The following is a 26,260-nucleotide window of genomic DNA, read 5'->3' on the forward strand; positions in this document are numbered from 1 at the left end:
CAGGGATTTTTGCTAATGCTGTTGAGTAGGTTTAAATTAACTTATCAGGGAATGTGAACTGGGAGGTAACTCAAACTAGAAAGAAGTGAAGTTGGTAACAAGAAATCAAAAGACACAAGGTAAACCAAAAGTTAGAAGCAAAGTTACGCATTGAGTATGCCTCCAAAAGCAGAATGATATAAAACCAACGAAGTTGAGTGCATACCACCTGAATGCATACAGCATTCATGACAAGTTAGATGATCTAAAGTCACAAATTGAGATAAATGGATACAATCTAATTGCCATTACAAAAACAAGGCTGCATAGTGACCTGGACTGGGAACAGAATATTCAAAGATATGACCATTATGAAAGAGGTTGTCAATTGGATACAAAATTGACTTGACCGTAGGAGACTGAAGGTGGTGGTGATGGGTTGTTTCTCGAGCTGGAGGCCTGTGACCAGTGTTGTTCTACAGGGATTGATGTTGGGTCTATTGTTGTTTGTCATTTGTACAAAAGATCTGGATGAGAATTTAGAAGGCATAGTTAGTAAGTTTGCAGATGAAACAAAAATTGGTGGTATAGTCAACAGTGAAGAAGGTTATCTAAGATTACAAAGGCATCTGGAACAATTGGGCCAATGGGCTGAGCAGCAACAGATGGAATTTAATTTGGATAAATGTGAGGTATTGCATTTTGGTAAAGCAAGCAGAGGCTGGACTTATACAGTTAATGTTAGGCACCTAGGTAGTGCTGTTGAACAGAAAGACCTAGGGGTTCAGGTACACAGTTCTTTGAAAGTTGTGTCACAGGTAGACAGGGTGGTTAAGAAGGCGTTAGGCATGCTGGCCTTCAATGCTCAGACTATTGATATAGGAATTGGGTCATGTTGCGGTTGTACAGTATGTTTTGTAAGGTCTCTTCTGGAGTATTGTCTACAGTTCTTGTTACCCTGCTATAGGAAGGACATTGTTAATTTGGAGATGGTTCATAAAAAATTACCAGGAATTTTCCAGGACTGGAGTGTTTGAGTTACAGGGAGAGTCTGCATTGGCTGGGAGGTTAAGGGGTGACCTTGTAGTGGTTTATAAAATCATGAGGGGCATAGATAAGGTGGATAATAAAGGTCTTTTCCCTGGGGTGGGGGCGTTCAAATCTAGAGGACATATTTTTAAGGTGAGAGGAGGAAGATTTAAAAGGGACCAAGGGACAACTTTTTTCACACAGTGGTTCATGTATGGAATGAAATGTCAGAGGAAGTGGTAGATTCAGGTACAGTTAGAACATTTTAAAAGACATTTGGACACGGGTACGTGAATAGGAAATGTTTAGAGAGATATGAGCCAAACATAGCAAGTGGGACCAGTTTAGTTCAGGAAACTTGATTGGCATGGATGAGTTGGACTGAAGGGTCTGTTTCCGTACTGTATGACTCGGTGATTCTATGACCGAGGGGATTAAAAAGCTAAAATGCTGAGCATGCTGGAAATCTGAAACAAACTCTAGAATGCTAGAGAAGCTCAGCAAGTCTGACAGTATCTGTGGAAAGAGAAACAGATTTAATGTTTCAAGTCCAGTATGACTCTTCTTCAGAATGCAGGAAAGGAAATGGAGTTGCGTTGATAATAGGGGATGGGATCATCACATTAGTAAGGGAGGATCTTTGATCAGAAGAACAATATGTGGAATCTGTTTGGGTGCAGCTGAGTAACAGCAAGTAGAGGAGATATTCATTGTAGTTATTTATAGGCCACCAAATTACAGTTGTAGTACATGAGATGAGAGAAATATGAATCATATGCAACAATAACCAGAGGTGATCTTAATCTGCACAAACTAAATCTGAGCATGAAACCTGTGGAGGAGCTTCTGGAGTGTATTAAGGATGATTTTCTACAGCAATATTTTGAGAAGCCAACAACAGGATGTACAATTTTAGATTTGGTATTATGTAATTGAAAAGTGCTAATTAACAATTCTTGTTGTAAAAGAACATTTACAGATGAGTGACCACAATATGACGACAGACTTTTATATTATGCTGGAAAGTTAGATAATTCATTCTGAAGCAAGGGTTTTAAATGTAAATAAGGGAAATTATGTACATATGAGGCACACATTGGGTGAGGTGGTTTGGGAAAATAAATTGAAAGCTATGACTTACATAGGCAATTATTAGTCTTTAAAAAACTATTGAATGACTTGCAGATATACATTCCTGCATGGATTAATGATTGACTAACAGACAGAAATTGGATAGGCTTAGTGAGTGGGCATGAGCATGTGGGAAAAAATGTGAGTTTATCTATTATGGTAGGAACAGAAGTACAGGATACTTCTTAAAGAGCAAGAGGTTTGAAAATCTAGATGTAAAAAGTAACCTAGGTATCCTTGTTGATATGTCATTGAAGGCTAACATGCAGGTGCAGCAACTATTAGAAGGCTAATGGAATGTTAACCTTTATTGCAAGAGGATTTGAGTACAGGAGCAGTGAAGTCTTGCTTCAACACTATAAAGCTTGGTTAGACTGCACCTGAAGCATTGTGGACACTGTCATTTTCTTTATCTTGTGTTAAAGGGAGAGCAACAAAGGTTATTCCTGGCACAGTGTGACTGACCAATGAAGAGAGATCCAGCAAACCGGGTTTGTACGCTCTAGACTTTCAAAGCATGAGAAGTGATCTCATTGAAACTTACAATATACTTAAAAGGGATAGGCAGGGTAAGTGCAGGTAAGATATTTCCCCTGTTTGGAAAGACTAGATTCAGGGGGTACAAATTCAAAATAGGAAGGATGTCACTTAGGTCTGAGATTAAGAAAAAATTCTTTATTCAAAAGGTTTTGAATCCATGGGCTGTGGAATATCAACCTTTATTTAATATAGAGGTTAATAGATTTTTGACTCTGAATGGCATACAGAGTTATGGGGATGGGGTGGGTAAAATGCACTGAAGTGTTTGAATAGCCAACACTAATGCATAGTGGGGCAAATTTGACAGGCTCAATCACAATGCCTCTGTTAATATATTATGTACAGGGTGATAGTGAAAATCCTTCCTTTCCTCTCTCCCATCTGATGAGCGGAGAATGGAAAAAGCAGGAAAGAAAAGTGCAGCCTTATGAGGTAAACAAGTGGGGGGAAATTAAAACATTTCTTGTAACATTAGTGGATGCACATCTTCCTGCAGGAAACAAATTTCTTCTGGACTGTCCCACTAAGTTTTGTTTTAATCTACCTTCTGCAATCTCTTTATAAAATTGGAATAGAATGATTCCTACTGGGAAGTCTGCGTCCAAAGTCCACAGAATTGACTAAATTTGCAGTAAAACCTGACAGAACCTTCAGAATTAACTAAACTAATTAAATATCAGTTGTTAAGTAAAACCAACCTTCATTTTCAGCATATAACATTGCCTCCTAACGTAGCATCTACTTCAGGGACACTACTACACTGTTAATGCCAACATTTATTTTTCTGTACATTTTAAAAATAGGATGGCAAGTTGGCACAAACCACTACATCCAAATTAATCCCAGGCTCTTTTCAGGTATTAGAAGATTTGGCACTGTGTATAATATTTTATACAGTTTAGCTTTCCAAAGTAGGCAAAAATCAAAACTAGTCAAGCAAAATACTTGTCTGTGATGTTCCTCTAAGTACACATTTCCTAATTCTCACCTTTCCGGTTGATTTAACTCCTTTGAATATACAGAAATATACAATGATCCAAGCTAATAGGAGTAGACCAAACAATTCCCAGCGAATGCTGCCAATCTCTTCAATCCCTCTACTCATCTGCAACAACCTGTAACTGTACAAAAAAAGTAAATTTGCAGGCTTTATTTAAACCGCAGATTTTTTAGTTCTAGAATATTTCTCACTTTGATAATGAATTAGTACTCATGTAGGCAGACAACGGTCATACAGAAATGGCTGTCTGCCCATAATTCACCATGAAGTACCTTTCTTGATGGTGTTGACAGGGTACAAGCAAAGTTAAAGTTACACTCAGTCTACCCATTTCACATATTTAGAAGTAAAATCATTGAAGAGTCACAATGAATATCAGGGTACATGTGGAAAATGTCCAATGCGAAAGGAACTCATTAAGGATAATCTGGTGTTTGCCCAACTGCCTGGCTGAGTTTGGTAAATGGCATGAAGGGATCAGAATCATTTAAAACAAGAATCGCTGCAGTCCATTTCACACTGGAGTGTGTTTTACTCATTCACAAGATGTAGGGATCACTGACTAAGACACCGTTTATTGCCTGTCCCTAACTGCCCTCAAGGAGGTGGTGAGCTGCCTTTTTGAACCACTGCAGTTCATGAAGACTAAGTACACCCACAGTACTATTACTGAAGGAGTCACGGGATTCTGACCCAGTGACACTGAATGAACAGCAATGTAACTTCAAGTCAGGATGATGTGAGATTTGGGTTGGGAATCTGCAGCTGTTGGTGTTCCCATGTATTTAGTGTCCCTGTTCTTGTTGTGGGTAGAGGTTGCAGGTTGGGAAGGTACTGTTGTTGAGCCTTGGTGAGTCTTTATAGTGCATCCTGTAGATGGTAGACTCTGTGCATCACTGGGGCAGCATGGTGGCTCAGTGGTTAGCACTGCTGCCTCAATACCAGGGACCTGGGTTCAATTCCAGCCTCGGGCAACTGTCTGGGTGGAGTTTGCACGTTCACCCTGGGTCTGCGTGGGTTTGCTCCAGTTTTGTCCCACAGACCAAAGATGTCCAGGTTAGGTGGATTGGCTATGCTAAATTGCCCGTAGTGTCTAGGATAGGGGGTGGGTCCGGGTGGGAGGGTCGGTATAGACTCGCTGGGCCGAATTGCCTGTTTCCACACTGAAGGGATTCTATGATCACTGGTGAAGGGAATGAATGTCAATGATGTTAGACGGGGGCTAATTAAGGGAGCTGCTTTGTTCTGGTGTTGAGCTTTTTGAGTGTTGTTGGATTTGCACTCATCTAGATGAAGTTTTTTTTCTCCCCCAGGTGAAGGTTCACCTTTTGCATGGGTTCAGAGTTCATTATTGAGAACATTGAACTGCAATTTTCTACTTCTTTCATATATTAGCATGATATAGGTTGCAGCAAGGGATGACTGACTATTATACACCGTTAAGTACAGTAATGCTGTAACTGCAAGCAGTACTTGGACAAATTGCAGCTGGACACTAATGAACAAATTCCCTCATCTTCTTGTAGCCTAAAGCATACAATATTCACAGTTCAGAAAACATTTTACAGTCCTAACTTTTGAGTAATGGGTTGTGAATTCAAGTACAAAGCCAAAAACTTGAGCAGACAAATCTAGGCTGACTGACAGGATGTTGCAATGTCAAAGAGTTGTCTTTTGAATGAGCTATTGTACTGATGCCCTTTAGGCCCTCTCAAATAGACATAAAAGGCCGTTGCTACTATTTGAAAAACAGGAAGATAACTCTGTCCAATATCCTGGCCAAGATTTACCCCTCTATATCAATAAAAATAGACTTTTGTCATAATTATATTACTGTTTACATGAATTTCCTACGTATAAAGTATGGGTTGTGTTTCATTGCAACTGTGATGATATTCCAAAAGTTCTTCATTGTGTAAAGTGCTTTGGACATAATGAGGTAGGGAAAGGCACTATATAAATGCAAGTCTTTCTTTCAAGGGTCACGCCATATAAAACATTCAACAATACTGTCTGAGAGGACATTTTGCTGTTAGAACCGGCGTAAAAATTGTTACCGGTATCCCAGATTGTCTGAAATAATGAAAAATTGCAAAATGCAGCTGCATTGGTTTGCATTCTTAGCCTTCACTAGTGCTGATGCTTCAACAGTGATTTCAACTGAACTGGGTCCAGGAGCATGAGGAATATTACAACTTTCCTGTTTAGTTTTTAATTTTGTAACTGGATACCTTGCAAATCTTCAACATGCAAATGCCCTACAACTCCACTCTCCAGGCAGCCAGGGAATGATAAAGTTAGCATAAGATCTGTTGTCAGGAATCACCATCATATATACCTGTAATTGAGGCTAATGATTGAACAGCATAAATTTTTAGAGGTTAGGTCATTCTTGAACCTGACTGAATTGTTAATGACTAAAATAGTGCCTATGGATGTGATTTATATGAATGAGATAAACTCGTATTTTTTTAAAAAAATCCCTAACTAAAGCTGAAGCTCACGGAACAGGCAATATTGACCTGATTAGCAAAGTGTGGCAGGAGACAGAATATGTAATAGGCAGGTACTCTAACTGGCAGGGTGGGAGTTACTGTGTCCTGCGAGGATTTGTGTTGGGACTTAACTATTCATTGTATTTATTGATTAGGTGTTAGGATTGAGAGCCAGACATCTAAATTTGCCAATGACACAAAGGCAGGTACCAATGTAAACAACGTAAATAAAAGCATAAAGTTACCAATAAAATTAATAGATTCAGCAAATGGTAATTGGGAAAACTGTGCTAAATTGATTTGAGAGTACGAAACTGGTAGGTGGTCCACTTTGGACCTAAAAAGGATGGCACAGGATACTTTCCAAATGATGTAATATGACAAACAGTGTAGGTCCAAAGAAACTTGATGGGCCATGCACATTGACCATTAAAATATCATAATACACCTACAAAAGTGATTAAAAAGGCTATGTATCCAAGGCACTAACCTTAGTTGCAGGTTCAGCGAGATTTTAAAAAAAAAAGTTGTGGGAAAATGTCTGAACAGATATATGCCAAACATGACCTGTTTGGTATCCATAATCCAGACCATCAGAATTGCTCCTTCAGCAGGCCTACTGGTTCTTTAAATGGACCACACTATTGTGAGCTTAGAATTTTTTTCCCCAAATAAAATAGTTATGAACAATAAGGGAAGGGAATCTACTTTTCTTTTCAGTACATTCCCCTGCTGTACTCACTCAAAAAATTGTTGACTGGCAGATCGAAGGTGAGTGGCATTCCCAGGAAATCCATTAGTGCAATTCTCCACAATGTTCCATGTGTTATTACAGCTTTGCCAAGGAAGTGATGATCCAAATGAGTTGAACAGGTAGTATAGAGCCCAGGTGATAATAACATTGTAATAAGTACAGAGCAAGAATGAAATCACAACCGTTGCTGCGCCGACACCTGCACAGCACCAAAGAAAGGGCCATTAACCAAGAACTATACAATTATTACCTGTATGTTTAACTGACACAAAGTCAGTGTGAAGCTCCAAAACGAAACCTGGTTGATGGATGAAACATCAACAGTCAATCCTAATTAACCATTTGAGGACTGTAGCAGCAGTTCTACATCAAAATGTTGTAATGGGGAAAGCATTGTAGGAAATATAGTCTCCAAATAAAATAATCGATTTCTCTGTGGCATCCCCCGCTAATTTCCCCTTGAAAAAAGAGATAATGAAGGAATTAGGAAACATTTTTTTTGAAACCTTGAGTGGCTGTTCTTTGCAATGCTCAATTCAGTTATAGCCAAGGTGAATAGATAGGGTGGTTAGTCATAGACGCTTGAGTTGGGAGAAGGGCCAAGTGTTCTACCCCTACATTGAAAATTCACTGCTTAGGTCATTGGTACCTCGTGGGTATGAATGCTGCTCCAGTTCCATTGTGGATTCAGACCAATTCAGATCTTCTTTAGAAGATGAAATATTCATTGCATTATGCACAAATTTGGCTAAATCTAAAACATCCTACAACAGTTACCACCAATCATCGAAGACTCGGAATGACGGCTACCCCCAATTCATGGGTGCATTTCATTTCAACAAACTTGCCCTGAACAAGATTAGGTTCCTTCTTCAGATAGTTCAATTTGCAAAGTCAGCCAGAATAGAGTTGCAGCCTCAAGTTAATTCTTAAGATGTAGACATTGCTGGAAAGGCATACACTTATTGCCTATGCCCAGATGCCCTCCAGGTGAGATTTCTTTTTGAATTGCAACTGTGAGGTTCTAGTGCTCCATATTTTGACCCAGAAATGAAGAAGGAATGGAGATATCATCCTGACTTGGATACATATGTAACTTGGAGGGAATGTTTTCTTGTCCTACATCTACTGTCCTTGTTCTTATTGATGGAGGAAGGTGCTGCTGAAGTAGTGATTTGCTGCAGTACATTTTGTAGATAATATGGTGCAGTAAGACAGTGGTGAACAGCTAGATGAAGCTGAAAATGGCTTTTTCTTTCATGGTATTGAGTTTTGGATGTTTTCACAGCTGCACTCCTTCAATCAAGCAAGCGTTATTGGACTCAAAAACATTAGCTGTTTCTCTCTCTACAGATGCTGCCGGACCTGCTGAGTTTCTCCAGCACTTTGTTTTTATTTCATATTTCCAGCATCCACAATATTTTGCTTATATTCTATCGTACTCTTGATTTGTGCCTTTGGCTGATGGAGAGGCCTTTTAGAGTCATGAGATGAATTACACGGTATAAAATACCCAAACTTTGAGCTGTTGTAGTATTCACAGCATCTATGTGGCAGGTCCATTTGAGCTTTTGGTCAACAGTGGTACACAGATGTTAGTGAAGAGATACCTATCAATGTTAATACCATTGAATCGCAAAGCATACTTTGTCATTGTCTGTCACCTTTTTGGGGAAAACAAATATTTGCTGCCTACCAGCCTAAACCTGTATGTTGTCCAGGTCTGCTGCATGAACTGCTCCACTATCTGCTGGATGGTCAGGAACAATGAAATCAAACATCCTCACTTACAATGAAGGGATAAGCACTAATGAATCAGCTTTTCTATTTAGACCCAGAAGGTGCTTGGACAGTGAGCAAAAGACATTGCTGCAGCTGCTGTTTTTTTTCAAAAAGGTGTACCATCCTGCCCTTTTAAGAGACTAGAGACTATAAAATCTCCAAGTTTAACTCTTACATCCAAGTCTACCTGAGAGGAAATTACACCTGAATCAAAAAACAAGTGCATCTCTTGGAAGGAATCCTGCAGGAATCCTGATATTGAATTCCAACTATTTGAACTTTAACCTAAACAGAATTTAAGAATAGAAAATCATTCATAGCATTCAAAGATTGTTTTCCTAAAATGACCAAGTGAATTATGAACTATTCTTTGTTTACAGCTTGAAATGTTTATTTCATTTGCATGTAATGTTTTTCCTCAACAATCTGTGTGCTTGAACAGAATCAAAATGGTGAAAGAGAAATCACATTTGACAGATTTGCTAGAGTTCCTTGAGGATATAATAAGCAGAGTTGATAGATGGGAACTGGGTAGAAGTATTGTATTTAAATTTCCAGAAGGCATTCAACAAAGCATCACAAAAGGTTATTGAACAACACAGGAGCTCATAATGTTGGAGGCAATGCATTAAGATTAGTTTACACACAGATGACAGAGTTGGGATTAATGGGTCTTTTTCAGATATTAGACATGTAACTAGTGGAATATCACACGGATCAGTCCTAGGGCTTCAATTATTTACTATCTATAGATATTAGTTGGAAGAACGAACAGAGTATAATGTATACAAATCTGCTGATGATAAAGAACATAAGAAATTTCCAAGGGGATAGACAGGTTTAGTGAGTGGGCAAATACTTAGCAGATGGAGTTTAATGTAGGAATGTGCGAGATCATGCACTTTGGCAGGAAGATTCAGAAGTCAAACTATTTAAACGGACAGAAACTCAAAAAAGGTATCTAGGTGTTTTTGCGTATGCAGGTGCAGCAAATAATTAAAAAGGGGAATGTAATGTTGGCCTTTATTGCTAGAGGGTTGGAGAGGGAAAATCCTATTAGATGTGTACAGGCTGTTGGAGAAGCTGAACATGGAGTACTGTTTTGGTCACCGTATGTTTAAATTGACCACACAGAGGCTTAGAACACACGTAGCTTACCAAAAAAAAAAAACACCGATGTTTTGGACCTCACAAGCAAAGGTCTTCATCACCTCAGAAAAGATTATGCCTATTATATTCAGCTGATTATTGAGGGTCACTGAGTGACTTGAATTGACTGAAAATTGATATCCATGATGGTGGAACCCTCAGGAAATGGCAGAGGAGGCTAACTTACTCAGTACCTTTTGGCTGAAGGTGACTGCAAATTATATTTTGTTTGCATGTTGGGGTCTGCCAATATTAAGGACAACATATTCATGGCATCTCCTACTTCCATCAGTTGCTTAAATTTTCACCATTCACAGGTGGAATGTGGCAAGATTGCAGAGCTTTGACCTAACAGGTTAGTTGTGAGGTTACTCATTGCTGTTCATAGTCTGCTAAGTAGCAAAAATGACACAAATGTAGTCCTGTATTGTAGCTCCACCAAGTTGACACTTTACTTTAAGGAACAGGAGGTGCTGCTCTTGAATGCTTTTCTGTATTACCTTTGAACTAATGTTGCAATTTAGCTTCATGGTGTAGGAGTAGTGTAAGATATACTAAATCATGAAGTTACACATTATGGTGGCATAATATTATGTTGCTCTGCACAAATTAAGATGTTTGACCAGTTCTTAATACCACTCTGCAAGCAAGATATATTGCTACACAACATAATAAAGGGCACCCAATATGCAAATACAGGACTTGGTCTCCATGAGGACGTGTGGCTATCACTTTGCCAATGCTATCATGGGCAGAGACACCTACAAGAAGATAACTGTTATATCTTTGTTTATTTTCTCACAACATAACTACAAGTAAAATCTTGAAGCTATGTCCTTTTAAAATTTGACCAGTTCAGTTTGTGGAGATAGCACTGAGTCTTGGTAATGGATATTGAAATGTATCTCCAAATCTCCCATCATCCCCAAATTATATTCTGTGCCCTTGCTACCCTCAGTACTTTGTTAAGTAGAGCATTGATGATTTGACCATCAATACATGTGCATTCTCAAGCCTATAAAGTTGACATAGGATATCAGATGTTAGCTTAACAAAATCATGAATGTTTCATAGATTTCCATTAAGTTATTTTTTTTTGGTTAACTGGATATAAATTGCTTAAACATTTTGAAAATGCTACTGTGAATCATCTTGTGCAACATTTTCCTGTTCCAAGCATTGTTCCCCTGGTGTATTTCAGATGCCACATGTTCTGGCAGTTGATCTTTAGGCATTCTGTTAGACTGACAACATTTTACAAATTTTCAGCTCACCTTTTTGGGTAGCTTAGTATTCGTCAAAGTAGGTGAACATGATAAAAGTAAATTACTGCAGATGCTGGAATCTGCACTGAAAACAACAAATGCTGGAGATCACAGCAGGTCAGACAGCATCCATGGAGAGAGAGCAAGCTAACGGTGAGTCTATATGACTCTCATCAGAGCCTCTGAAGAATCATTTCGACTTGAAACATTAACTTGCTATCTCTCCATGGATGCTGTATGACCCAATGTGATCTCCAGCATTTGTTGTTTTCAGTTCACCTTTTTTCAGCTTTGATGTATCATTCCATCTATTGTGGACATATTATCTCAGTATCCAGAATCTAATGTCCTCATCTAATTTTCATTATCTTTGAGGCAAACTAAGTTGGAATGATTGTGTTTGGTCATGTAACAATTGTATAAGTAGTCCAGTTATTACATTAGTGCAAGGATGTTAGAACTAATGTCTTTGTAGATCTTGGATTTGATTGTCCATTTAATTCCATGATCTCTGATCATTCTAAAATCTGTGGTGCTCCTTGGTGAGATGAATGTCATGTGAGCCAGCACTTCCCAGATGAACCTATCCAATGCAATCAGTGTGTGCTAATTCATGCTGCTAATATTGAATGACACTTGGTTTTCAGGGCAGTTTTGTAGAAAATGGACATTTTCTTCAAGCTGATTGCCTCACCACACAGACAAATTTCTCATCCTTGGGAAATGGCCAATGGTGACAAAGCAGTCCTCGTCTGTGTGGGCAACAAGGGGAAAATTGAGTAACGAAGAGCTCCTGTACAAGCTCTTCTGGGATTTCAGTTTTGTGCTTCAGGTGTAAGGAATTGTACAGCTCTTTCGAGGGGGATGACGATGTCAAGTTGAAGTAGAGTGCTAGTTAACAGATTGGATTCCATGAAGTCTTGGATTAAGGTCAGATATGAACAAGGAAACAGAGTCAACCACCAGGAGCTTCTTCCTACTCAACTGCACATCACTATGTGGTCATGTCTAGCAAGTCGGCCCTGCCTGTGGGAAAGGATAAACACTTGGAAGGGGTTCGTTTCTCTTGTTTTACTAACTCAAAGTTATTTGTTACCACAAAGCACCGTGTCTTTTTTCTATTTAAGTTTCAGTCAGCTATCATCAAGGATTGCATCCCATCAGCATCTCCACCTTCACTCTTTCTCTATTAAGGTTTCCAGTCTTGAAAATTCCACCTTAGTGGCTTTTTTCATCTGCTTCACGTCATTTCCACAAGTTCCAGTGGTGCTCTCAGCAGCAACTTGAATATTTCCTCTCCTTACTTTGCTGAATAACTGCAGTTTTCTATAACACTGTTCCTCATTAGAATCCTCCTTTCATTATTAGCTGCATTTTCTGAAGTCCTTTTTCCCTGTCACTATGTTGAATCAACACATGTACTTGTTTCGTCCCCAATCACCAAAAGCACTTTCCATGTAAGGATTTATCTGCACCTGTTCCTCACTAATATATATATTTAGTACTGAATGTGTGGCGTTCTCCATGCAGAAGTTTGGATGACCAATTTATCTCACTCATCTCACCCACAATTTTGACCCAACCATAGACTGCCATTCTAACACGCCTTTGTTCTCACTCCACACTTCAGACTATCCTCTTATCCTGTTTCAATCAATTTCAGAAGCAAAATTTGAGAATCTTCTCTCTCTCACTCCTGGTGACTTTTAAATCGGTTGGCTTAAACATTGACTAAAATATCAAAACCTTATTAATATTCCATTTATAGTCACTCCTTTCCCTTTCATTTTGGAGCCATGATCGAGCTGAACTTTGTATAGTCTATTTGTTTACAGATTGCTTTGCTTTTCTGGGTTAAAGCCATTAACTATTTGAGAATATTTGATGGCATATCTGTACTGTTGGATTCTGCCCATTGTTCTCTCCATCTTGTATTGGTCACTTGAACCGTAACAGTGGGGAAATCCTACAAATTTAATGTTAGTTTCATGTGCCAAACTAGACAGAACTGCACATTTTGAAAAGCAAACAGCCACTGAGAACTCAAATGGTCATGCACCAGATAGAACAAAATTTTAAAAAAATAGTTCCTGCTTCTCTTAAAATAATACCAAACCGAATAAGTATTTTGCAACAGTTAGTCGCTTCATCTTTCGAATCAAAAATCATAAGAACAAGGCATACAGCAATTACCAGTTTGCTGCTTTATGCAGGTATAACATAATTAAAAATTCAACTTTCCAGATTACCAAATGATAGCATAAATACTCATTTGTAATCTAGGTTTCCCTTCACTTCTTTTGTTTTAAAAACACCCAAATAAATTCTTAATGAGAAACAGAAATATTTTCCAATAAACAACTTAATGAGAACCCAAACTGAGGCATGACAAAGACTTTGTATTGTAAACAAAAGGTGCTGTTACTGTCAGCATCAGGGGTTGGACTTACTATAACTGCTGACATAAACATACTTTTGCATAAGGGGAAAAAAAACTAGATTTTGAATAAATGTGTCATCCTATAATTGCGATTGTGACTTTCCTGTCTGTGTCCAGGGACAACACACTGTAATGTAGAATTGGTTATAAGAAACAGATGTAAAATAGCCTACCCTGAATGTGATATATGCATCAATCATTGCAGACAGGAGGTAACTATTACAGATACACAACATCATTATAATTCAGTAATGGTAAAGGAAGCATTTTCAGTAAGAGTGCTATTAACCAACGATGTTATAATCCAAGTCCAGATGAATCTTGTAGCCACTTTCCTTCCTACATTGTGTTGCGAGCCCGCCCTGAAAATATGGCAGCTGTAATGGTGGCATTAAAAGGAGAAAAAAGAAAAAATATCATCAAGCTGTAATGTCATAAAATTCAAACAGAATTCAAAAAAGGAAAATACATTTCAAATATTTGAGACTGAAGAAATTTTAAATAGTAAAACCAACCAATGAGAGCACATGCTCAAGTTCAGAACAACACCGAGAAATCATTCAAAATAACTCTATTCCAGATATCATTTGGTCACTAAACACATCCCAGCTTGTATCACAGCTTCTGAAGAAGGGTCATTGCTTTCTCTTCACAGATGCTGCCAGACCTACAGAGTTTTTCCAGCAATTTGTTTTTGGGTTTTTTTTTTGCTCAGCTTGTATTATGATTGTTAGCATCTTTTACTGAATTATAGAACACAATAGTGATAACATTAAGTCAATCATATTAAAACAGACAAATCTGATTAATGAAACAAATTCAAAGACTAAATGTAAATTTTTTTCTCTCTAAATGGGAATTATTGCAGTATCTGCAGTGAAACAACTTCTGTTAACTCCATGTTTATGATCACAATGCAGTAACCTGAATTGAAAACTTGAAGTCAAATAAAAGGGCAAAACTGTCTTTAGAAAATGCGCGCTAAACAAATGGCATTAGAGCTGACAAAAATAAAAGAAAAACACAAAGGCTTCAACATTTATAATGCTCCCACAAAGCATCCAGGGATGATTTATTACATTTTTAAAAAGAGTGTTGTAAAAACACAAGCTATTCTGTACATCAGTTAGATAGATGTGTGCAAAAAGGACTGAACAAGAAATAGCTCCAGCACCTTCTGCTAGTTCGGTTAAAAATGCACACACAAGAATGCACATTTTAAGGGTGTAACTAAACCTAGCTGGAGGACAAAACACATTGAGACATCTGGTGTAGAAACATATTAAAGAATGACTGTTGTGTTCAGAAAATTTGATGTTGACAACATTACACCTTATCTTTCTTCACTTTCTAAATAAAAATGTTTGCACTGGGACGGGTGCCTTTTTGAAGCTTTCAAAGTTATTAGGTTGGTTGGCTCATTAATACATTATTTCAGAGAAAGGAATGTGGTAGATTTGAATGTCTAATTCCTCACATGAAATTCATCCTTTGAAGCCATTATATATAGAGAGAAAACTAAACTATCGTATTTAAATGTCAGTCAACCCAACTCTCTCATGCTCCGCTTCCACCTGCTCCACATTTGTTAACACTGACTCACGTTAGCATCAGGTTTCCCCAATGCTTCAAACTTAGAATTCTTCTCTTAAATGTTTAAATCTTTTATGGAGTTACTTCATCTAAATCCTCATTGCTTTCCTTGACATTGCCATTTTTGACTCTGGAATTCCCTTCCTGAATCCCATCCCCTTTCCTCTCCTTGAAAACCAACTGCAAGGACAAACATTTGGTCACCCCTTTTAAAATTTTTGGCTCCCAGCCTGTTCCTTTTGCAATACGTAGAGCCTTAGGACATTTCTCTATGTAAAAATATCAGTTGACAAATTATGCAAGTTGTTGCCCTTGATACCTTGCCCCTCAGTTACTCTGCCACATTTATTTTAACCTTAAGAAATTATTATGTTTTGTGAGTTACTGTGAGTAAGCAAGGAATGCAGCAGAAATGCTGTTAATTGTTGTGACAAGCAAAAAATGATTTTCTAGATTTTGAAGTTCATTATAACTTTTATCCCTATCTAGGCAACCAATTGCATATTACTTTGAACTTGAAATTTAAAGGCAGTTTTACATTATTGAAAAAAGATTCTTGGTGGCTGATGCATTCTTAATAGGCTCGAGAACAGAAATCCAGGTGTTCGGTCTTGAGTTGTTCATTTGTGCCTGATTAAAACTAAAATAGGAAAAGCAAGTGTCATTCCCTCTAACTATAGGAATCATGGATATCTGGCCTCAATGTGAAATTGCAATATGAAGACACATAAAAAAGCAGTGTCCAGGTCACACATGAATGAGCACCACTGTGCAGGATCACTTCATATAACAAGAGGAGAATGAGAGAAAGATTAAAAGATAGTTATAAACATTAGCCATATGAAACCTAATACTCCCAAATGAACCTTTAATGTGGTGAATGCAAACTGCTTGTCATATTGAGAGTTTTAGCTGAAGAAGGGGGTCAAAGTATTCAGCCATTTTCCTGTGTTACATCCTACGGTAAACCATAAAATTAGCACTACTTGCAAGTTTCAGAAGGAATGAATTTTCATTTAAAATAAAAGGGATGCGCTGCTGTACAGAGAATAGGCCTCTGCAGAGTTTGAAAAATTTACAAATTGACCAGTGCTACATTCTTGGACATAAGATTTTATTTAAGTCCCATTATTCTGTAAGAGATTCAACTTAAAAATGGATCATTTGTAACAGGATTCCCCACAGTTCATATTACATAATCAAACTTGCCATTATAAATGTACTTTTTTTTAATAAATGAGACTCTGCATCCATTCTTCTTTTCCATTCCCTAAAAATCATGCAAAGCATCAAGTTTCTGTCCTTGAGAGCAATCAAAACTCAATTCATCAGCATCATAACAATATCTGTATGCAGCATTGTTCCAGTAATCTCTGACACATTTGGATAACATCCAACTCAGTACTGCATCATTGTGACAATAATGTCACGTGTCTGAATCATAGAGGGAAATGATAATGTCGTGGTAATATCACTGCATTCCAGAAACCTAGCTTAATGCTCTGGGGACATGGGTTCAAATCCTCCCTTGGTGGAATGTAATTCAACTAAGAAATAATCTCTAATTGAGATAATGTTTGGATAATTTATAAAACCATCATATCAAAATCCATCTTGTTCACTAATGTCCTTTAAGGAAAGAAAACAGCCATTCTGACCCAGTCTGGCATACAAGTGACACTGTACCCACAAAAATGTAGTTCACTCTTATTGTATGGGAGGATCAATAACAAGCCACTGGTCATAAACCTTCAGCCTGGTCAATCATTAACCTTTTGGAAGACTTCGGTAATAAGAACATACCAAAAGTAAAACTAGAATTAAAAATAAAACAAGTACATACAGCTCTATTAAACTGGCTAATTCTGCTTGAAAACAATTAGGGATTTTGGTCAAGTTTGAAATCTGACATGGTGGATCGAATTGATGCATGAATTCAGTGAGAAATTACTCCGTGTTTAAGTACAGGTAGCAGAGATCCAAGTCAAGAACAATGTTAATAATGTAAAGAAAGTTAAAGACCTCAAGAACAAGTATGGTACAATTTTGGAAGAAGCGGGGACGAAAATATAGAGTTTACAAAAGAAAAATAGAAATTGAGCAGTATAAGCTCAGAAGCGGGGATATTTGCTGATGATTGCACAATGTTCAGCACCGTTTGTGACTCCTCAGATACTATCGCAGTCCATGTTCAAATGCAAGGTCAGGACAACATCCAGGCTTGGGCTGACAAGTGGCAAATAACATTCACACCACAAAAATGCTGGGCAACAACCATCTCCAATAGGAGACACAATCTAATCACCACCCCTTGACATTCAACCAAGTTACCATCACTGAATCCCCACTATCAACATCCTTGAGGGTTACCACTGACCAGAAACTCAACTTGACTTATCACATAAACACAGAGGCTATAAAGGCAGTTCAGAGGCTTGGTTAAGAATACGGTGGCAAGTAACTCACCACCCAACTCCCCAGCATCTACGAGGCACAAATCAGGATCATGATGGAATACTCCCCACTTGCCTGGATGGGTGCAGTTCATCACCACTCAAGAAGATTGACACCATCCAAGCCAAAAGCAGCCCACTTGATCAGTGCTACATCCACAAACATCCTCTCCCTCCACCACTGATGCTCAGCACACATGGCTACTTCTATCTACAAGATGCACTGCAGAAATTCACCAAACATCCTCAGTCAGCACATTCCAAACCCACGGCGACTTCCATCTCTAAAGACAAGGGCAGCAGATACATGGGAACACTAACAACTACAATCCCTCCTGTAAGACACTCACCTTCCTGACTGGAAATATATTGCCATGACTGCACTGTCGCTGGGTCAAAATCCTGGAACTCCCTCCTGACGGACATTGTGGGGCAACCTGCAGCATGTAGACTGCAGTAGTTTGAGGCATGGGCACACTGCTACCTTCTCAAGGCCAACTAGGGACAGGCAATAAAATGCTGACCAGGCAGCAATGTCCACATCCCATGAGTGAACAATAAAAAAAACAAGCATTGTTTAGAAGCAGAGTGATGGGTAAATTATAGTCAGAGTCATAATTGTAGAGTCAGAGCATGGAAACGGATCCATTGGTCCAACTCGTCCATGCCGACCAAGTTTCCCAAACTACATTAGTCCCACTTGTCTGCGTTTGGCCCATATCCCTCTTAACCTTTCCTATTCATGAACCCATCCAAATATCTTTTAAATGTTGTAACTGTACCTGCATCTACCACTTCTTCTGGCAGTTCATTCCACATATGAACCAACTTCTGAGAAAATGGTTGCCCCCTCAGGTCCCTGTTAAATCTTTCTCTTCTCACCTTAAAATTATGCCCTCTAGTTTTTAACTCCCCTACTCTATGGAAGAGAGCATTGCTATTCACTTTATCTATTCCCCCAATGATTTTATAAACCACTATAAAAGGTCACCCCTCAACCTCCTATGCTCCAGTGACAGAAGTCCCAGCCCATCCAGCCTCTCCTTATGACTCAAACCCTCCAGTCCCAGTAATACCCTCTCCAAATTAATAACATCCTTCCAATATTACCTCAAAAGTTTATGAAGCTTTTGTAAATTATGGATGGTTCATCAAAAGGATACTTGTTCAAACTATTGCCACATTGGGGCTTGTTTAAACCTATTGGATATGGCATTTTCAAATAATCCTCCTATGTCTATGCATAGAACAGACAAGCAAAGAGGCTGGTTGATTCTAATTAGATCTCAACACTCCAAACTCCAGATCCTATCATCCTATTTGTTTACTGTCATTTCAACAGGTAGTGAATCTCACTTAAACATTCCAGCCAAACAACAGCCTCTTGTAGCAATGCAACAAACCTTCAATACTGTACTGCGAATATGCTTAAGTCTTGCAATATTCTCAAAATTACACTTCCAAATCCAGAGATGAAAAGTCCACTAACTAAGATGACACTATATGAATTGACCCGGTCACAATTTCATTTTTATGGGCAAAGTATTGTCACAAAGTGAATCGATATGAAAATGTGCAGTAATAAGAGTTGCAACCATTAACCATTAGTCAATCACCATGGCATTGTTCTGGTCTTGTTCAAACCTATGGGCTAGTATGCAATGTTTACTGGTTACCTGAAGACAAGACATATTACTCAAAGTTGTAATACATCAAATTTATTGAAGTATTATATCAGGTGATTGTTTTTGATAAAATATTGAACATCTCATTGATAATGAGATGCAGCATTTCTTCACATTTGACAAAGACTCATAGAGCAAAATCACTCCATTTATTCAAAAACCCCTGAAGTTATCCACCATCTATTTTGCCTTATTGCAGACAATTCTATATGGCGAGGCTGTACAAAGTATAGCATCTTCTGAAAGGTGCTAATTAAAAAGGCTGTACAGAACTGGAGGAGTTACATATAAAGTTTCAAAATGGAAAAAGGCCTTTGGATCTTGAATGTAGGAACATTTCAAGTAATGTCTTTGGGTACTTTCAAACTCATTAAAAAAAATGGGCCCCGACGCAAAACTAGTTTCTAATTCAGTACAAAGTGTGGCCTCACAAAAATGCTATGGGAGTGCTGGTGTGAAAAGTTTAGGCATTGGTGCATTTTTTTTTTAAAAAAAAGTTGAGTTTAAAGCTCATTTTACAGCTTTACACTTCAACTAGCTGAGAGAGGAGAGGAATCCCAATTCTGCCTAAAATTAGGAAGTAAGTCATTTTTAAATCTTTAAAACAACCTTTTCAAAAAAATGCTTTCCAATTATTATTTGTAAATAATTTATGGCTACCTCTGTGCTAATGAAATGGTGCACAATGCAGAACTTTTCTGCTATTCAGATTCATGTTGCTAAAAGTTATTAGAATAACACTATATTGGTAAATGCAAATTTAATCTTCCTATTTCTTTATAGAAATTAACACAAATAGTCACAAGGTAGAACATCAATTATACATTTATGAAATTAGAACTTAGAACTGATTATTAGCTTGCAATTTTGGATCAATATCCTAGAGTTTTTTGCAAATGGACAAGAGTTGGAACATTTTCAGAGATAGGTAAAAGCTTCAGAGGTTGATAATTAATTGTTGAAGGTCGTTAAATCTATGTTATGCAAATTCTAAGTAGTATTTGAACAAATTTCAGGTTATTAGCTCCATCATTTTCATGTTTATATGTTTCAATTGTTTCTTTCTATTAGATTTTATTTGGGGAAAGAACAGTACTTTCCCAATACAGCACAATACAAACTAACTTTCTTTTTCTGCTATGAGAGAAAGACGACATGCACTGATGGCTCCAATAATTCAAAGATACAGTGACAATTAAGGTGTTTCGGGATCCCACCAAAAGATGATGACTAGGAGAAGTGTTCAATAAAGCATTGTTTTTTGTTATTCAGTATTCAGTAGTCACGCAGTGAATGTCAGAAGCCTTAATTTTTTTTCACAGAATGGAAGCCATACTATAAACATGACTCCAGCAAAGATTTGATCTCATACTTGCAACCTTAAAACAACTCCATGTTACTTATCTAGCAACTGCAAATCCCCAAAGCCAAGAAATATCCTAATTGCTTAATTGAAGCTGATTAGTTTGGCACTTAGTCTTCAGAGGAAACATTCCTTAGTAATTTGTAAGATTATTTGTATCTTTCCATAAATGCATTAGGGGCTTGTAGTGAGGCCTCAGCAATGAAAGTTGGGTTCTCAAGGGCCCTGCCTTGTCCTGAATCTATTGAGCAAAGACCACTCTCACCATGGTGATTCAAAAGCCTGTGTTTGTCACAAGATGTGTTAGTAACTTTCCAGCTTTCCCATTCTTCGATCCAAAGGATGTATGCTGTTACATGCTCATGATGGTTGATTCACATCAGGCACTGAGAATGGAATGTGGTCAGTAGCTAGTTGAGCAAGTTGGTATGGAGTGGATAAGTGAGGTGCAGCACAGAGTTTCAACCAGCTTGTGAGTTTTTAAATCAGTCGGCGGATATCATGGGATGATGTTTGTAAGGAAAGTAATCCAGAGAGGGATGTTGAGCTGAAGGTTATAGTGTGATGCAGTTATCATTTTCAATTAATTGTCAGCAAGATGTGCATGTGATGCGTTTTGCCACACAGATGTAGGGTACTGTGCTGTGGAATATAAATCAGACCAGTGTTGAGGTCCGAATGTTATGACAGCAGAATACCACAAAGCTCCATCAAGTCTAGTTAGTAGGTTGTTTCTGGTTTTGACTTCTGCTGTCAACTTCTACAGATGTTCCTGAAACAAAGTTCAATTTAGTGCTACTCCCAACTATGTTGAGTTTGGATTGTGTTTTTGTCTCCACCCATCCATGCAACTATGTGTGCAATTTTTTTTTATGCTGGCATTGCAGAGACAGAATACATTAGATATGGTTTTACAGGACTTCAACGTGAGACACCATATGCTGCAGCAGTCTGTTCACTTTGGGTAAAAGCTTTGTTAAAGATCTGACCATTAGATGTTGATGGCGAAGGCAGCATTTATTGCCTATCTAGAATTGCCCTGAGAAATTAGTGGTGAGCTGGCTTGTTGAACTTCTGCAGTCCATGGAGACGTAGGGACAACACAGTGCTGTTAGGAAGGAGTTCCAGAATTTGACCCAGCAAAAATAAAAGGATCAGCAATAGTTTGAAGACACAATGGTGTGTGCATAATGGAGGGGAATTTGCAAGTGGCGGTGTTCCACACACTCACTGCCCTTCTTCTAGGTGATGGTGGTTGCAGGTTTGGAAAGTGCTCGTGTTGAAGATGCCTTGGTAAGTTACTGCAGTGTATCCTGTAGATGGTACACACTATTGCTACTGTGTGTTGATTGTGAAGGGAGTAAATGGTGAAGGTAGTGAAGGGGATTCCAATCAAGCAGACTGCTTTATTCTGGATGGTGTCACATTTCTTGAGTCAGAGTCAGAAGCAGCACAGAAACAGACCCTTCAGTCCAACTCGCCCATACCAACCAGATATCCTAAATTAATGTTGTCTCATTTGCCAGCATTTGGCCTGTATCCCTCTAAACCCTTCCTAATCATGTACCCATCCAGATGCCTTTTAAATTTATAACTGTACTAGCCTCCAACACCACCTCTTGCAACTCATTCCATACACACACCACCCTCTGTGTGAAGACATTGTTTTGGAGCTACATCACATTCATGACTTGTGCCTTACAGACAGGCACTGCAGGGTCAAATGGCAAAATACTCCCACAGAATTCCTAGACTCTGATCTGATCTTGTAGACACAGTATTTACAAGACTGGTGCCGTTCAGTTTCTAGTCAATGGTAACCCCAAAAAGATATTGATAGTGGAGCATTCAGTGATGGTAACGCCATTTAAATGGCAAGGAGTTATTAGTTTCTTTCAGAGATGATCATTGCCTGACACTTGTGTGGCACAAATATTACTTTTCAGTCCTCAGCCCAAACCTTACTATTATCCTGGGTTTTGACACATATGGACATGGACTACTTCAGTATCCAAGGAATTGTGAATAGTGCTGAACACTGATGATTGCACAATGCACAAAACCCACATCTGACCTTACGATGGAGGGAAGTCATATAACAAGCAGAAGATGGTTGGGCCTAGGAAACTACACGGAAGTATTCCTTCAGTGAAATCCACGGCAAGCTGATTCATTCTCACCTCACTCGAGAATTCAACTCTTTCATCCATGTTTGTACCAAGGCTGTAATGAGGTCTGGATCTGAGCGGCCCTGAAGGAATCTAGGCGGAGTTTCACTTAGCAGATTCTTCCTCTGCCAGTGCTGCTTGAAAACATTGATGACTTTTCCATCACTCCACTGATGACAGTAAATTACTTACATAATAATAACTCTTCCTATCAGAGTTAAAAACCTTTCTTGGAAATGACAGCATGCTCAACCCGCAACTTGCACTTTTAAACAAAACCAGTCTTGATTTACGAGATCTGTTTGAAATCTATCCCATTTAGCACTGTGATAGTGCACTATGGCATGACAGAATGTATCCTCGTTGTGAAGATGGACTTAACCTCCTCCTTGCGCAGTGGTCAATCTTACTGCTACTGCCATGGACAGATGCATCTGTGGTAGGCAGATTAGTAAGGATGAGATCAAGGATGTTCTTCCCCATTTGTTGGTTCCCTCACCTGTCAAGCAGTTATGGTCTTTAGGACTTGACTGGCTCAGTCAATAGTGGTGCTTCTGAAAACACTTGGTGATGGACATTGAAGCCCTGTGCCCAGATTACATTCTGCACCTTTGGCACCCTCTGTAGTTCCACCAATTGATGTTCAATTGACTCATCAACTTGAAGAAGCAGCAGGCATGGCAATCTGCAGGATTCATCTTTTCCCAAGTTTGACCTGATGCAAATGAGACTTCACAGGGTCCACAGTCAATGTTGAGGAATCAGAGAATAATTCCCTCCTGTCTGAATGCCATCATTCTACTAAGTCTGTTCTGCTTTAAGTCCGCAGGGAAAACCAGGGATGTAACAGTGTTGTCTGGGACTTTGTACATAAAGTTAAATCCCATGGTATGACCAGTCAGGTAACAGCCCAACATAATCAATGCCAGGTGATCCATACAGTTTTATTACTGAAACGTGCAGGGGAATTAAGAGTTAACCATATTGTCATGGGTCAGGTAAGGACAGCAGTTTTCCTTCCTGAAAGGACAACGGTTTCATGGTTAAACTTTTAACTCTAGATTTTATTGACTTCAGATTTCACAATCTGCTGTGGTAGGATTCAAACCTAGGCCCCCAGATGGCAGCTGGGTCTGTTACTAGTCCAGCAACAAGACCACTATGCCTTTGCCTCCCCTTTGTTTTGTACTGTGATATTACCACTAAACCATCACCTCCCTTACAGCGTTTTGTGGTTGGAGAGAACGCAAGGCTTAAAGCCACAGTGACGCAGGTAATTCTCAATCAAAGAAAGATAGGTAATTGCAGAGTAAAATGCACCATAGAGAAGTGTCAACGTGCATGACAGACAACAGAAATTGAAGCTCCTAGAATTGAAACGAGAAAGGCAGTGGTTACATCTTATTGAAAATTGCTGCAAGCAGTTATCTGATGCAGGTTACTCAGAGCTCCCAGTAGCCCCAGGAACAGAACTTTAATTCTTAAAAATGCAGTCTGAGGAGCATTTGGATGCTTGTTTGTGATACCAGTGTCTTTTCTAACTTAATGTTGCTGGGTTTGCTGAGCCCAAATAATCTGGGACAAATTTGCTAAATATTGCTCGTTTACCATAAGAGTCTCATGCAGGAGTCAAGATGATCATGAGAAATGTGACAACAGTGTGACTCAAGATTGTGTGAAAAGAAGATGTGGATTCACTACCTGTCTCTCTCTCTTCGAGAAGCACAGACGGGAATGATCAAGCGATTAACAGATTTGATCGGGTAGACTATCTCTGTCTCAAAAAAACAAACTGAGGAGAAAGTCTTCAGGTTAGAATTGGAAAAATAAAGCAGCAAACCCCTTAAGAAATGCAAAAGGTAAAAATGACACCAGTTTCTGCCAGTGACTGAAGACCAGGTTCTTTTACATGTAGCTAATACATATGTTAATAATAAATCAACACAGAACAACGGCAGGATTTCCATCAGCTTAGGCCTGAGACACATTTTTGCCCTAGGTAAACAAAGATTTCCAAGCCCAATGCATTTCCCCAGTTTCATGACAACCCAGATGTTAAAATCTACAGAGATGGTGGAAGGAAAAAAAGTATGGCAAAGTTACAAAATCAGAAAACAATGGACTTGGCCTTTAACCTCCTCATTCAAACATTTGGGAATAATTTTATCAGTGCTAGTCCCGATACAGTAGGACAGCATATGCTTTGTTGCAAATTTCAGTTCGGAAATAGATCTGTACTGTGCTGTTGCTGTTCGCAAAAGTGAGATGGGTTTCAGGTTGAGTTTTTAGTCTCACATCTCGTCTTTTGAGTATGACACATTCTCGTTTTATAAAATGAAAAGTAATCTTGATGAATCTGGTCAGTTCTAAATAGTGTGGAATACTGTTCTGCCACATAAATCATACTTTTCCCTCTGAGTATGAAGTCTGTGAATCAGGTCTCACTCTAGAGACCATAGCACAACATCTACACCTATACTTTATCGCAGAATAAAGCAGTGTGGAACTTTGAAATACATTCATCATCTCATGATGAGACTTTAAATTGAAGCCATCTATCCTCCTGGATTCACTCCAATCACCACTCTGGTCAATATATAACCACCAGAATAACTAAATAATTTAGTGGCCATTATCTTGTTACTTTTGTTTTGTTTTCTGCAAATTGGATCTTGAGTTTCCAACATTGAACCAGTGACTACACATCAAATATATTTCCATGGAATATTCAGAGGTTATAAATCTTGCCCTATAGATGTAAGCTTTTCCTTATTTATGGCATTTTTGGCCCAGATTTACCAAGTGTTACACATGAGGAATGATTATTAAGTTTCATCTTAACCCAAGGGAATAAATGAGCACCTAGTTCTGTAGGTTCCAGGTTCCACTGGTCCAAAGCTCACTGGTAGAGCAGAGAAAAGGAAAAGAAAAAGGCCCATGACCTTGACACTCACCTTGCAATATATCCAAGAGGTAGAAAGGATAGGGTAACAACATGGTTTAGCTGAAACAGACCCAGATTTTCAAATATCCCAGTGCCTGGCAATTTCCTCAAAATTGTTTAAATGTCCAGGTTTTCAGCTTTTCCCTTTCTGGACAACATATAAATGGTGCTAATAGGATCCAGGCTATGTCAAAAATATCCTACTGGAATCTAAACAGAAGACATACAGTAGGGCAAGGAGACGCCCTTGGATAACTGACAGTTTGCAGTACAAGTTGCCATCTGAATTGGGTGGGTGGAATCCTTCTACATTTGTAAAATTGTACTCTAATTCATACAAAGGAACAAAAACATTTTTAACAAGTGCAAAAAGACTTCAGGTCATAAGTGCACACTTGTCATTATCCAATGTTCCTTTATAATAGAATGCCCACCCATTTTACCCAACTTTTCTACACCATTTGAGTTTTGATGCAGGCATACTAGAAGT

At 38.6% G+C, this 26,260-nt stretch overlaps 1 protein-coding gene and 1 long non-coding RNA gene across 3 annotated transcripts in view; one reads left to right on the forward strand and one right to left on the reverse strand.

Moving 5' to 3' along the window:
• Nucleotides 1–26,260, forward strand: part of LOC125485926 — a 60,539-nt gene that overhangs the window by 31,240 nt on the left and 3,039 nt on the right. The gene's annotated exons all lie outside the window — the stretch shown is intronic.
• The window catches only part of LOC109916359 (sodium- and chloride-dependent GABA transporter 1-like), a 70,901-nt gene that overhangs the window by 21,940 nt on the left and 22,701 nt on the right, over nt 1–26,260 (reverse strand). The window contains exons 3-4 of the mRNA XM_020516073.2: nt 6,917–7,127; nt 3,668–3,800 (exon numbers count right to left, since the gene is read on the reverse strand). Coding sequence (XP_020371662.1) covers nt 3,668–3,800; nt 6,917–7,127 — 344 coding nt within the window. The remainder of the gene's footprint in view (nt 1–3,667; nt 3,801–6,916; nt 7,128–26,260) is intronic.

Source organism: Rhincodon typus, chromosome 24, assembly GCF_021869965.1.
Source record: "Rhincodon typus isolate 14 chromosome 24, sRhiTyp1.1, whole genome shotgun sequence".
In the NCBI taxonomy this organism is placed as follows: domain Eukaryota; kingdom Metazoa; phylum Chordata; class Chondrichthyes; order Orectolobiformes; family Rhincodontidae; genus Rhincodon; species Rhincodon typus.